Source organism: Catharus ustulatus, chromosome 1, assembly GCF_009819885.2.
Source record: "Catharus ustulatus isolate bCatUst1 chromosome 1, bCatUst1.pri.v2, whole genome shotgun sequence".
In the NCBI taxonomy this organism is placed as follows: domain Eukaryota; kingdom Metazoa; phylum Chordata; class Aves; order Passeriformes; family Turdidae; genus Catharus; species Catharus ustulatus.
In genome coordinates, this window is record NC_046221.1 from 19,381,534 (window position 1) to 19,396,548 (window position 15,015).

General features: G+C 40.7%; 1 protein-coding gene across 11 annotated transcripts in view; it reads left to right on the forward strand.

Moving 5' to 3' along the window:
- Positions 1-15,015, forward strand: part of NEBL (nebulette) — a 268,259-nt gene that overhangs the window by 219,440 nt on the left and 33,804 nt on the right. For 8 of the 11 annotated variants that reach the window (XM_033076761.2, XM_033076734.2, XM_033076752.2 and 5 more), the window contains 6 exons: positions 2,300-2,392; positions 8,326-8,418; positions 8,807-8,899; positions 10,799-10,891; positions 13,060-13,164; positions 14,263-14,434. In XM_033076761.2, the coding sequence (XP_032932652.1) occupies positions 2,300-2,392; positions 8,326-8,418; positions 8,807-8,899; positions 10,799-10,891; positions 13,060-13,164; positions 14,263-14,434 (649 nt within the window). The remainder of the gene's footprint in view (positions 1-2,299; positions 2,393-8,325; positions 8,419-8,806; positions 8,900-10,798; positions 10,892-13,059; positions 13,165-14,262; positions 14,435-15,015) is intronic. The other 3 variants (XM_033076801.2, XM_033076809.2, XM_033076786.2) reach the window with 2 other exon arrangements.

The following is a 15,015-nucleotide window of genomic DNA, read 5'->3' on the forward strand; positions in this document are numbered from 1 at the left end:
GAGGTGTTTGCCTGCAGCTCCCCTGTACAGCTGAGGCTTCTGCAGGGGAGTGAGAGCCTGTGGGGAGAGCAGAGGAGACACCTCTGAGCCTGCTGCAGGCTGTGGTCACTCCTGTAGCATCTCCAGCCACCACCTGCCCTTTTTCTTCCTTTGAATGAGGACAGCTGAAAGCTGCATCTTTCTAGAAGGAGCTCTTGACAGGCCCACTGGCCCAGTTTTGCATCCTGTCATCTGTTGGCTCCTGGTTCTGAAGGATGCCCTGCACATCATCAGCGTGATGTGGTTGTCACCATTTCTCATGTCACTGGTGTCCTGGCAGGCTGGCCTGAAACTCCCTGGAACAGAGGGATCCAAGCTAACCTCTCTGGTCTGCTTTCCTCCTTGCTCCAACCTTTGACAGCTTTTGATGAAGTCTTCAAGTAGGTCACTGGCTCTGGCAGTGTGGGCTCTCTGAGTTAGGTACCAGGCTTAATTAAGACAGGTATCACCGCTTAATTCAGCCTTGACAAGACTCTGACACATCTGAACCCCTTGCAGCCCTGTAGACCAGTCTGAACTTTCAGTGCCAAGGCTGACAATTATCCTCTTTGTTAGTGCTCTAGATAATAAGGAATAAAATATTTTGTCTTTGAGATGATTTCTATTTGCTTTCTTCTGTGATTTTCCTGTTTCTGTTTGTGAACTGGGTCTCCTCCAAATGTAGGAAAGCAGTTTACAGCAATGATGGAGCTATCTTTTTTCTTCTTTCTCTATATTTTAATCTTTCATCCTTCTGTGCAGTTTAGATGATAAAGGTAAATTATTACTGAGTGAAGATACAGCTGGAAGCAGCCCAAATAGATTAAAAAAACAATGATCCCTAATAGTCTTCTGATTTTTGGATTTTGTCTCAAGTATTTTTCTGCCTTAAGGAACAAAAAAATAACAACTAGCTCTGCAGATAAGATCATTGCTGCTGTTAGCTCACTAGCTCATTTGGCAGATGATTTATAAAAGGATATTTACTTCACAGTCATCTCTTTCATAGAAAAATTCCTATCTCCAACATATTTTACCATTCTTTGGTAGAGGAGAAAAGTATATTGTTGTTCAGTTAGCAATATAAATCTTTCTAACTGACATGGTGCAGAAGAATTTTCAGGTTCTTACTCACAAACTGTCTCTGTTATCACATGGTAAAACAAAAATCTGGATTGTTAAAGGTTTTCTGAATATTTGAAAAATTAGTTGCAGACATTCTCTCTTCTCTAGAATATTTGAGAGTAGTATTCACCTCAGGCTGTGGAGGACTTCAAGGAAGTAGGAGGAATTAATCAAGAATGATGTTTTTATTGTTCAAGGTTTGTTGATAGGAAAACTTATATGAATCTTGATTTAAGAAAGGCAGAAATACTAAATGGTAAAGATTAATGTTATTAACTCTAGGATCAGACTTGTTTTTACACTAACTGACTGGAAATATTTACTATAGTGACAACAGCTGTGACACCAAATACTGAAAATTAAGTAAAACTTCTTTAGGAGTTTTGCAGCATGAACTGGTGCTCCATGGTTATTTAAATTGCAACCATGCTTGGAATTTGTGGAGCAGTTATTTACTCTCTCTTTCAGTAACTTCAAATGATTGATTCTACTGATGTGCTTTGTGTTTATCCTTTATTGAAACAATTGAAATAGAATTGTATAAACAGCATGCGTATCTTTTAAGAAGTGAGCTTTGTTTTTAGATACAGTCCTCAGCTTTCAAGCTTGAACCTAGGAGTCAAAAATTGCATGACTTGGATTCTAGCTCTGGTTGTTATGGTTATTTTTCCATGATATTTCAATTTTCTAGTTTGTTAGCTTAAAAATAGATGTAATGTCTGTTCACTTCTCACAGCATTTTAAGATCTGAAGACTACAGAAACCAAATCAAGTCCTGCATGTACATGCACCTTCAATTACATTGAAGTGGATGAAATTACTCAAGCATAAAGTTAAATTTGTAAAACTTTATAGATTATTATATAAATTTTATTTTTTTTCCCCAAAATTTAAGTATCTCATTGCAAATACTTAAAAATACTGAGGTCAGTTTAAAGGATGAGATTATATTATCTGGGTTACAGCTGAAAACAAACAATGTTACTGTAGTTATTGATAGTTAGACTTGTTTATGAAAAATTAAAGTATTTGCTTTCTCAGCAAGATTAATAGTCAGACCAATTTGGAACTTGGAAAATTGCCTAGCCTTTTTATGAGAACTAGTATTTGCATTGCTAACAGTCTCATAATTATCTTTTCTTTTGGGGAAATGAAGGTGTTTTATAAGAAGGAAGTAGGAGCTGGCACAGCTGTAAAAGATACTCCAGAGATTGAAAGAGTAAAGAAAAATCAACAGAATATTAGTTCGGTAAGTACTATTAACATAAAATATTCTTATGTAAGTAAAAGGTAGACCAATTTTTTAAAAATCTTGTTTACTAAAATATTCTTCATTTTCATATCACACATCTCTTTCAAATAGTTTTCCACTGGATTTTGGATATAGAGATCTATTCTAACACAGCTAGAACTCCTCTCTACTGTAGTACTTCTGTGTCCAATGGTGGAAATTCTAATTGAAGCATTAAGAAAAATAAGAAAATATTTTAACTAAATGTTTAACTAAATGTTTTGTCTCTCAAGAGTGAGAAATATGAGATGCTTTTCCCAATATGACAGACTGAACAGCAGTTGTACTTGCAGGTTAGAAAAATACCGTGTGACAAAAAAGAAAATGTGTAACATTCTGTTAGAGACTGCATGTATTGCATAGGACTTGATGCAGTTTGCACTTCAAGACAAGAAAAACTATGTCCAGAGTTCATCTGTGTGAAAAGGTGGAGAGTTGGTGCCTCTTTATGTGCTGGTGACAAGTTGATCTGTAGATCTGATGAGATTAATTCTGAATTGATGTTGTTTATTTAAAAATGACCAATGTCTTTGGCATTTCAATAGGCAGATCAAAGTAAAATGACTGTTTTCTTCAAATAGAACATTATCTTCTGATAAGTATGTGGCAAAACTTGGAAAAAACCTGAAAAGTGACTGCCAAGCAGCAAAACGCTTGTAACTGCATTGTTCTCTTTTTTATATTTTGTGGGGCCTCCTCTGGGGCAATTTTTATGTTTGGGACATGACTTTTCTGATTATTAAATGTTTTTTTAAAAGTAAAGTTTGAAAATAATGTGTAGACATGATACCACGTTGTGTTTAAATATTAGTTAAAATATTAATTAGGGACTTTGGACAACTATTCTCATAGAATTTAGTTGTTTAGTGAATAGTGTTAAACATTTAATTTCCCACCAAAGTAAGGTCGGTAGAGAATTTAAAAAAAAATTTGAAAAGCTCATTTTTTCCTTGGAATTTTTTTCTGCTCAATCTATCACTTTTCATCTTGTCATTTGGAATCACAGTGCAAGCTATCATGCTTCCTAAATCCTGAAATAGTTGGATATTGAATAGTTGAAACCTGCTGGTTGGGAAGCTGTCATTTTCTTGATTTGAGAATGAGGGGTCTGTTTTGGTTTATTTGTTTGGGGTTTTTTGTTGTTTTCTTTTGTTATTTTGCTTTTAAACTTCCAGTAACCACAGACTTTTATTTCAGTAATAGTCACACAGACAGGAAAAGTCCTGCTCTAATGTTTTTTCACAATACATTTCAAAGTGAAGTGGAAAAATCAAGTACATTGTTCTTGCTGTTTTAGAAATTCTAAATAGTGGTGAAGAGGGAAAAATGAAAGGTTGATCAGTATGCTAGTAAACACATTTGAACAAAAACCTACCAAGGGGAGTACAAAATGCATTAGTGGTGTAGTGCTATGATGTAAGTGGCATGGCCTTTGCCTTGCTGGTCTTTGTGTAGAGTTAATGTTTTACAAAAGGTATTTTATTACATGTAGTGTACTTGAAATTACTTTAGTCTTGTATAATATTTATTAGAGGTGTAGCATGCCAAATTGAAAGGCAATGTACAAGAATGTTTCAAATTACATGCCAGTGAGAGGAAAATTATATTGTGGAGTAAGAGAGAAATTGTATTGTGTAACTTGCAGGAGTCCCAAAGGAAGGGTAAATTACACCAATTTTGAATCCATTAGATTAAAATATTTTACACGTATTTTTGAATTTAGCTAGAAGAACCTGGAACAGCCTTAAAACTATTTTCTGGACTAAACAAAACTAGAATGTGGAATGTGGAGCAAATTTGCAGTGAAAGAAACACCAGGGCACTAAAATAATACTTACACTACAACCAGCCATATAAAAAAGTCCATTGAATCATGTTTTGAAAGTGATCAGATTCTTCCAGGTTATGTATGTAGGAGACAAACATCAGAATGGTGTTTTCAAAGCCTAAAATACAAGGTGGTGACAGCCAGGGAGGTTGAGCTCATCTCACCTGTTGTGATGACTGGTTTGGAAGAAGCCAAGATCACACAGACCTTTCAAAGCAAGCCACAGACCCATGGACTGAAGCTGAATCTGAACTGAGAAGCTACAAATGACTAAGGACTTTTTAAAAACTTGTTTATATTGAGGGGCAGTCAGGGTTGGACACAGCACTGGGGAGAAGCAGCACTTTGGGAAGAAGATTCTATTTGTGCTTTTGTTAGTGTGAAATCTGTGAGGACACCCCTGTGGTATGTCAGTCAATACTACAAAGCTGGGGTCTTACTAAATTCAAGTAACAGACATTTTGAAGGATTTTAAGGACAAGTAGCACTGCCAATTCTTAAACTTACCTAATAGTCTCTATTAAAAGACCCTTTTTTCTAGTGCTTTAGTGTTTTTGCCAGTCCTAGACTGTCTGGACTGAAATTTTCCATTCCTGGTCTGTACTTTGGGCTGGTTTGGTTTTATTTATTTATAAGTTTCAGTCAAAGCAGCTTCCAAGTATGAGCTTAGAGAAAAACAAGTTGTTTTGTCAGTGCTATGAAGTTGGGCATTCTCCAGAAGTACCATGTCTTGAGAAGAGAGTTGAAAATTAAATGTTAGGAAAAAACCAGTAAATATCAGACAGCCCATGCAAAGGCATCAACAATCCAGACAACAGTACAGTAATTTCACGAATACAAGCCGCACCAATTTGACCAAAATTTTGGTGGAAACCCGGAAGTGCGGCTAATATTCCGGGGCGGCTAATCTATTAACAAAATTCTAAAAGCTGCCAACACGGAAGTGAGAGCCCGCGGCAGCCCCAAGCCAAGCTGGAGCCCGGCCGGCCCCGGCAGAGGTGGGAAAGCCTGGCAGAGGCGGGGCCTGCAGTGTGGGGGGGCGGGCGGCTGAGCCTGAGCCAGCAGGGCGGGGCAGGGAGGGCGGCAGAGCCTGAGCCAGCATGGCGGGGGAGCCCGGGAGAACTGGGGCTAGCAGTGCAGGGGAGCATGGCAGAAGCAGGAAGGCCGGCGGGTGGGGCTGCCTGGCAGCGGGGGAAGCCCAGCAAAATCGGGGCCAGCAGCGTGGGGGAGCCCGGCGGTGCGGGGGCCTGCAGTGCCGGCCAGGGCGAGGAAACGCGGCGGCGGTGCAGATGGGAGGAGGCGGCCGGCGAGCCTGGCAGCGGCGGCAGCGGCTGGCCCGCCGGCAGGGCGAGTACGTGAACGCAGCGGCGAGGCGGCCGGCATGCCTGCCAGCGGCGGCAGTGGCTGGCCCGCCGGCAGGGCGAGTACGTGAACGCAGCGGCGACGCGGCCGGCATGCCTGCCTGCGGCGGCAGTGGCTGGCCCGCCAGCAGGGCTAGGGAACGCGGCGCGGCCAGCGAGCCGGGCGGCGGCGGCGGCGGCAGGCCGCCGGCAGGGCTAGGGAACACGGCGCGGCCGCCGAGCCGGGCGGCGGCAGGCCGCCGGCAGGGCTAGGGAACACGGCGCGGCCAGCGAGCTGGGCGGCGGCGGCGGCGGCAGGCCGCCGGCAGGGCTAGGGAACGCGGCGCGGCCAGCGAGCCGGGCGGCGGCGGCGGCAGGCCGCCGGCAGGGCTAGGGAACGCGGCGCGGCCGCCGAGCCGGGCGGCGGCAGCCCGCCGGCAGGGCTAGGGAACGCGGCGCGGCCAGCGAGCCGGGCGGCGGCGGCGGCGGCAGGCCGCCGGCAGGGCTAGGGAACGCGGCGCGGCCGCCGAGCCGGGCGACGGCAGCCCGCCGGCAGGGCTAGGGAACGCGGCGCGGCCGCCGAGCCGGGCGGCGGCAGGCCGCCGGCAGGGCTAGGGAACACGGTGCGGCCAGCGAGCCGGGCGGCGGCGGCAGTGCCTGGCCCGCCGGCAGGGCGACTACGTAAACAACGCAGCGGCGACGCGGCCGGCATTCCTGCCAGCGGCGGCAGTGCCTGGCCCGCCGGCAGGGCGACTACGTAAACAACGCAGCGGCGACGTGGCCGGCATGCCCGCCAGCGGCGGCAGTGGCTGGCGCGCCGGCAGGGCGACTACGTAAACAACGCAGCGGCGAGGCGGCCGGCATGCCTGCCAGCGGCGGCAGTGGCTGGCCCGCCGGCAGGGCGAGTACGTGAACGCAGCGGCGACGCGGCCGGCATGCCTGCCAGCGGCGGCAGTGGCTGGCCCGCCGGCAGGGCGAGTACGTAAACGCAGCGGCGGGGCGGTGCTGACGGGAGAGGGGGGCCAGTGAGCCCGGCGGCGGCTGCAGCACCACCCAGCCGGCCCCGTCGGCAACCATGAGCGGGCCGAGCCTGCCTGGCCCCGCCCCGAGCCAGTAAAGCCCGCTATGCCGCGATCCTGTTACTAATTGACCAGTTTGTGAAAGCTGCGCACGGATTCTCGCGACGAACGAAAGTGCGGCTAATATTCGGGGTGCGGCTTATCTATTGACAAAGACAGCAACATTGTCGAGGCACCGGGGGTGCGGCTTATAATCCGTGCGGCTTGTATTCATGAAACTACTGTAATTTCACGATTATAAGCCGCACCATTTTGACGTAAATTTTGGTCCGAACCCGAAGTGCGGCTTATAATCAGGTGCGGCTTATATATGGACAAAGAATGAAAAGTTGCTGTTTTAGTTTGGAGGACAGGTGTCTGCTGAGAAAGGCAGGACCTTCTCTTTGAAATGGAGAATGTAAACCCCCTCCCTCCAAATTATTATAATTTTGAAATCAAGGGGCTTTCAGGAAAAAATATGGGAATTAGGAATAACAGTTCTTTTCTAGGGAAATTAAAATAGAAATACAGTACTACAAAGAAACAAATTCCAAACGCTGACAAAGTCAGAGTACAACCTGACACCCCGTCAGGCAGGGTGTTGGTAGCAGTCCGATTAAATGGTGGCTGCATCCTTCTGCAGTGACAGATGTGATTCAGTTGGAGCAGTGCTCCTGCAGAAGGTGCAGTTTCCCTCTAAAGGTCTAGTGGTGATGTGGAGAAATCCGGTTTCCCTCTGGAGTCCAGTGGAGAAAGGGGCTCCCTTAGTGTCCCAAAACCTCTGTTTTTATCTTGGTAAGAAATGTTGGGCTCTTCCCCCTGGCTGGAGCAACTTCCAGTGGGATGCAGTAATTGTATCAGTCACACAGTGGGACTCAATGGGCCATTAGCAGAAAATGACTCGCTGGAGGAAGGATGGGTTGTGAAAAGATAAAGAACAATGCCCCGCCTGGTTTCAATGGATGGGCCATTAGCAGAATATCTCCTGCGGAGATAAGGATCACTGCCCCCACCCTCAACAGATGGTGATAGAATAGATACCTTTTATCACACTCTGTATTGTAACGTGCGGCTTATAATCAGGTGCGGCTTATGTATGGACAAAGAACGAAAAGTTGCTGGGACCCGGAAGTGCGGCTTATACTCAGTGCGGCTTGTAATCGTGATATTACTGTATATCCTCACTTGTGTGTCTGCAGACGTTTTTAGAGAACTTTAATGGGACTTTGAAATCACGCACCCTTTTAGGAACACCTAAAAGGCTTCTTTTCTGAAATGGATCTGGTAGACTCCATAGCAAGTTAATAGTAAGACCAAGCCATTATCAAAGTGGTGTGGATCTCCAAGTAGTATATGCAGCATCCCAATTATTGTGAAAATAACCACAATCCCATGTGATGTATATTCCCACTGTAAGAGTTTCAGTGCATTAGAATTGTTATAAGCACTCTCTGTTTCATTGCATCAAACAAGATACATTAGAGTCCCTAGCAAACTGCTTTAGAAGTTAAATATAACAGTTGCTTTTCAGGCCAATGGTGTTTGTAGATGTGATCTAGTAGTGCAAATATGTGTAAGGGAGAGAGTATAAAGTGATAGATGTGTTCTAGTGCCCATCTCTCTCTTCTTTAAATTGACAATATTTTTGTAATATCTATTGTGCAGATTAAATACAAGGAGGAAATTCGGCGGGCAACAACTATTTCTGATCCACCTGAACTAAGGAGAGTTAAGGAAAACCAGAAGAATATTAGCAATGTGTGCCCCATTTTCAATTCTTGCACACTTTTCTCTGCTGTATTAAATGTGTTTGTGTCTTGGGTGAATATGTCTGTGTGTTTGTGCTACTTTCTGTTTGTTCACAAAGACCAATTTAATCAATTAATGGTAAATAAATAATCCTAAGCCTTGCACTTTGATTCATAACAATAAGAGTGAAGTATTCTGTTGAAATAACAATTGTCTGTGTTTGAAATAGAAGAACTGCCAGAGGGTGAGTATTAAGTATTGTGTGGAAAGATGGGTTTGATTATTAAGGAATGGTATTTTCCATCCAAATGCAATGTGCTCTTTAGTGATGTCTAGCACACTTACATATTTCTGTTACTTGGAAATCTCTTTTGTAATCTTCTGACATGTTTGCTAGGTTCAGTACAAAGAACAGCTCTGCAAAGCTACACCTGTGAGTGTCACCCCTGAGATGGAAAGAGTCAAGAGGAATCAAGAGAATCTCAGCATGGGAAGTTGCTATCCTTTAATACTTGGTATAATTCTTGAGTGCAGAAGATAAATACAAAGTTCTGCTTTCTGAAACTTTCCCTTGCCTTTAGTCAGGGGGAACCTAATGTATAGTAATGTGTCAGAATTCAAGTAATGGAACCTTATTTTTTTAGGAGGCAGTTGTTTGGGAAATGGCAGGTGAAGTGTCCCACATTCTGTTAAAGAAATGGCTGCCGTGCTTTGAGATATTCTCTTCCTTGGATATTTGCAGAAAATCTTGACCATTTTTTTTTTGTTTATTTATTTTAACAGAATATCTGTTTCCTGTTTTCTTTTTCTTTGCTTTGTAAAAAAGTTAGCTACAGTTGTGCTCAAACTTCTGCTCTTTACATGTCTCCTGGTTCCTCAGTAGCCTTCTCAGCAGAATTTAGTATTGAATGGCTGATATAACCATTTGCAGGAGCACAGAGAAGAAGGCAAGGACTGGAGCATGCTACTGCCTTCCTGCACTGAAGTTGTACCCTGTTAATGAGTTCATGAGAGACCAGGCTCTCTCCTCACTGAGGGCTGCATCAGCAGCCATGGTTCATGGGTCCACAAATAGCTACAGTGTTTCCCTAGGGTGCTTTCTGCTGCATTCACCAAAGTAATTTTGAGTCACAATTTTCAAGAATTCTGTCCCTCTAACTCAACTTCTGAATTATTGTCAATATATTTAACTTTCCTAAAATATATTCTGTTCAAAAACATTTTTTCCAAGTGATTCAGGCCAGTCTCTAAAGTTTTTCTACTCACACTGTTGTTTACTCACAGTTGTTTACTTTTCACCAATTTTTGTGTTGTACAAATTTCACTGGAATGTTTAAATTCTTTTTAAATTGCTGGAATAGCTTTTAGTGAAGGTTCTTTAACTCCAGCAATTTCTAGAAGCATTAATTCTTGAATAGTCATTTTACATTTAGAAATGTTAATTTGCAAGTTTAATCCATTTGAAAGCTTACCACAGTTTTTGTAAGAAATTAATTTTTCAATTGGAATACATTGAGGTGGACAGACCAAAATTTTATTGTGCTTAAGCAATAGGTGCCACAGTGCACTGCAGAATTATAAGCGTAATGTATTTATCTGCACAGTTAATCTTATCACTTAAACCCAAGAACTTGCTTTTTTATGGAAGTATTTATTTTGCTTAAAAAGACATGAATTGGTATGAGTTTGTTGCCAGAATCTGATACTAAATATTTACCATACCTGACTTCCCAGCATGTAGGGCCAGAGTTAAATTTAGATTGCTTGGTCTGTCAGTGCCTGTCACACTCTGTCCTCTATCTGCTTTAGATCCTGATCCAGCCTCAAGTGTGCTTTTGGTTAATGCATTGTGTTTGGTTATAAAGTGATAAAGGGGATATTCCTACAGTGCATTTAAATAAATACATGGTGAAATCAGGCTGGGTTCAATTGGCAGTTCAATTGTACCCTTTGTGTTTAATCACCTTTGAAGATGTAATATATAAAATTTAGAATATATATGGAGACCTTATGGAATTTATGTGTCTTGACAAATATATATTTACAATGGACCTTCCAGAAATTCAGTTTTTCATGTGCTCTGCTTGCCTTAACCCCATTCCAAATATGAGTTATTTCTCTTTAGAGCCAAGGACCAGTCTGGTAAATGCCAAGGTACTGTGTGCATATGTGGGTATATACCTACAGAAATAAACAGCCTGTACAGAAAAAAACCTCAAGGTTATCTTTCAAAAAACAAGTTTTATAAACTTTAATAAATTTCAGATGTGTTTTAGCTTTTTGGTTGTTTCCTGAATGACCTTTGAAGTCATGTATTTTTATATAAAACAAGGAGATATTGCTATACTTGAAATAGTATGAATATATGTTTTTTACTTTTAAATAATAGGTTCACTACAGAGAGCAGCCTGGCAAAGCTACTGCTGTGAGTGTCACTCCTGAGATGGAGAGAGTCAGGAAGAATCAAGATAACATCAGCTCGGCAAGTTTGAATCTTTTTGTCATTCGGATTTTTCAGTCACTGTAGAAATATAAACATGGATATGCTTTTCCTTTTACATTTGCTGTGTCAAAGAAATCCAACTGCATCATTCACTGATGAGATATTGGTTTTATTCTTTGAGGACATGGACTGCATATATGTGCAACAAACATATTCAGGGTTGTCTGATTGTTCTTGCAAAAAAAGTAAGTGGTTGTGTTGGTGTCCGTATTTTTCAAGGAGAGAATCAGTAGAGGTTAGTCATTCCTTCAAGAATTTGCCAAATTTGAGTTGCTAGATTGCAGGCATGAATTGCAGTAAAGAAAAAAGGGAAATGAGAATTTCACCTCAGTGCAAATGTCTTTTTTTCAAAGCATGGAAGTGTCCATTCCATTCTGTGACATGCCACCTGTATTAGAGCTGAGTAGTTCTTAATAGGTCCCATTGCTAAATATTAAAGAGTAAGATATGATATATTTCTTGGCTTTTATGTTAAAAAAAAGTAATTGCTAGTAAAGTAGTGTAAGAAGCAGGAGACAATTTTATTAGGGAACAAGGAAGAAGTGTAAAAAGCCTGGTGAAGTTAAGGGTAGAACCAGTTATGTTGTAATCTGTCCTCAACACTGAAACATCAGTGGCAAATCACCGCATATGGTAAATAGAAGAGGTTTCATGCAGAATCACTGCAGCAGAAGAGAATTACAAGTAATGAACACTTTAGAACTGAGTGTAGGACTAAAAAGCAGGTGGATTTGTCAGGGAAAATGTCTAAGGACAAAGGAACAGAATCTGACGTTGTAACGGCATGTGTCTTATTCATGTTCTTAAAATGCTCATGAATATTTACCAAAGTCAATTATTTTTGAGATGTGTAGTTGAAAATAAGTGGAAAACTTCACAACATTTCTAGACTTTAAATACTTTTTTAATTTGTGAAAATGAAATGTGCTTCGCCAAGTGACTCATTCACTTTGTTTCTCAAGATTTACAGGGATAAATACTCCTCTATGTTAATGAGAAAAATCAACTTATGTTGGCTGTAATTACTCTGTCTAGAAAATGCCTTATATTCAAAAGCATATGTAGCTGAATGTATTTTCTGAGAATTTACTGTTTAATTAAGAAGGCTTTGAAGAATATGCAGTACCATATATTTTTGTTTCTCATACATTACTTCAAACTTACCTATGATGCACATTTTAATGGGTGTGCTTTCTTAGCCCATACATAATCTTAAGGAGGGTTAGACAGTTTCAATACATGGTTTTTCTCATCACAAACACTTCTTGAAATAGATTTGCATGACTCATTTGAGAAGTAATACTTGGAGTGTGAATACGTAGGTAAATCTGAAATATTAACTAACACAGTGCGCAGATTACCGTGTGATGTAGGAGCTAAGAGAAGTGGTAGAAGAATTCAACAAGACAGAAGAAACTGCAAGAGAACTCACTCCTAAACTGATAAGTAGGATCAGCTACTTTCACTATTTTAGAATTTTGAGTGTTTTTTTTCTTATTATTTTTAACAGACAGTTAACCTTACAGCTCTACGAATCTGTAAAATTCTGTAAAATCCAGAGAAATGTGATGTAAGAGATTCAGTACCTACTGATGTGCAAAACCCAGAGTTCAAATGTTCCTTTAGGAAACAAAATATTCAGATTCTTCCCAGACACATTGCTTTGTGCTGCTAGGAAAGAGTAGCTATTGAATGGGATAAGAAGCCTTCCAAAGGATTAATCCTCTTGTAAGAGTTGAATTCCCTGGGTTTCTCAGGTAATCCCAGACTGGAAGCAGACTGAGAACAGACTCTGTCTGTCTCAGTAATGAGAAGATAGCTTATCATCAGCCATACAAATATGTACAAAGTCACAGTGGTGTTTTCTTAGTACTTATCTTATTTTTCAATTGGTAAATGAGTGATTTAACTTACAACATTCAAACAGTCACAGATGTCAGCTTTTAAATAATTACTTTCTTTTGAGTAAGTGATTGATAGAATAAATATGTCTTTTGTCCTTACCAATATACAAGCTCCTCTGTATCCTCACTGTGAAAAACTTTAGGGTGTTCTGGTTTGGAAAGGTACTGTTGCATAGTGTGATTCTCACCATCCTTCCTACTGTAACCAAAAAATTCACCTGTGCTGTTGTTGCTGTTTTGCAGGTCAAGTACAGCAGTGATCAGAGGCAGATGAAAGGTAGACGTAGTGTGCTTCTAGACACACCTGAGCTAAGGCATGTCAAAGAAACACAAAACAACATCTCAATGGTAGGGTACTTTCTTCCTATGACTACAGCATTCTAAGGAATGGCACTTGACTTCCACTGGATTTTGCCTTCCATTAATATAGGTAACTAATGAAACTCCTCAGGTATGGAAGGAATATTTTCTTCTTACACCTGTAGAGGGAGTGTTTGCTAACTGCATAGGAGTGTAATGAACATTTTCAAAATACTAATAAAGTTTTCTAACAGTTAAATGTCTGTTCTTTTGGTTTTTATTTTCTTTAAAATTGTACACACATCATTTGAGCATCACAATTTCACTGGATTAGGTGACACACTTCACCTTGTGCCTGTGCATGTTCCTGGTTTCTGTGTGACTTTGGTTCTTGGAATGAGTTGTTTTGTGTGCATCAGCTTGTGTGAGAATGTTTGTCAATTTAATTAATTGATGATTAAGTTATTTATAATGTAAATATGCATAATCAGCAGTACTACCTTCATAACTCTTACTAATACTGGGGTTTCGTTCCAACAGTTGGTGCTGTAACACTTTGTACTCTAATGTCCTTTTTTCTAATTTTTTTTTAAAGCAGGCAGTTTAGAATAACTGTTGTTCTTTCTAAAAACCTATTTTTAAAGCCAGCTGATACATGATTAAAAAAAGAGTAAAATATACATTTTGTGTGATACTGTGCAAGTAGTCAAAATTATCAGTGAATGGCAATGATGAGTTCTTTGTAACTACTAATGCTGGAATATTTTTATTGACATGTATTTGTCTGCATCACTAGACAGGTATTCCTTCTTAGAGAAGAAGGGAATGGAACAGATGACCTCCTGAGGGTTTTGTGTCCTATGTAATAGTAAGATGGTGCTTTGCTGCTTAAGCTAGCACTTAATTCAGTGTCAGCAGAAAAGAAATGCAAAATTGATAATAAAATATCAGAAAAACTAGTTAAGGTGATAAAAAATACTTGGCTGGCCTGGATCCAGCATATCTCGTGTATAACAATTCTGTTATGATGCAAAGTCAAAGAATCTAAGTACCTCATAAACCAAACATATATGTATTCCTGCACAGAATAACCATTTGCTGCCTATTGCAACCTGGGGAAAAATTTAATTCTCCTTATTTTCCTAGGTAAAATATCATGAAGATTTTGAGAAGACAAAGGGCAGAGGCTTCACCCCAGTGGTAGATGATCCTATAACAGAGCGTGTACGGAAAAACACCCAGATTGTGAGTGATGCAGCATATAAAGGTGTGCATCCACATATTGTTGAAATGGACAGAAGACCTGGAATAATTGTTGGTAAGCTGTTAAATATTGTTGTTATTGAAACGGCACAGTGGGGAAGATAAAAGCCCCTGTTTGTGCTCTCAAGATTTCATTTTCTCTCTTTTCTCACCATGAAACTGATGGTTGAGCTACAGGTTCCATGTCAGCTTCTAGAGAAGTCATAATGGGAAGGAATGGGAGCTGTAATATAATTTGCTTTGTAATTTTTTTAAAAAAAATATATGGATAATTTTTACTATTACTTTAAATTTGAATTTTTGACTGTATAAGGAAGGTTAAAATATCTCCACTATAAATTTTACACATAAAGACGATTAAAACTGATTCTGCAAGATCTCAATGTTTAAATATTGCAGGCCAGTTTGAAATTTCCCCTTCTGTCAATCAGTAATTTCTCCAGAATTGCACATATCTGTTAGCTCGTGTTTCACAATTTCACACAGCTTTAAAAATATCTGAAGCTGTAATTCTTCACTAACTCATTCGATCTCTGGTAAGTCAAGTACCAGTGTTGAGAAGTGATGTTCTGAAAGATGGTCCAAGATTAGGATGGGTGTTTAGATTTATATATAAAGACAAGGTATGGTATAGAC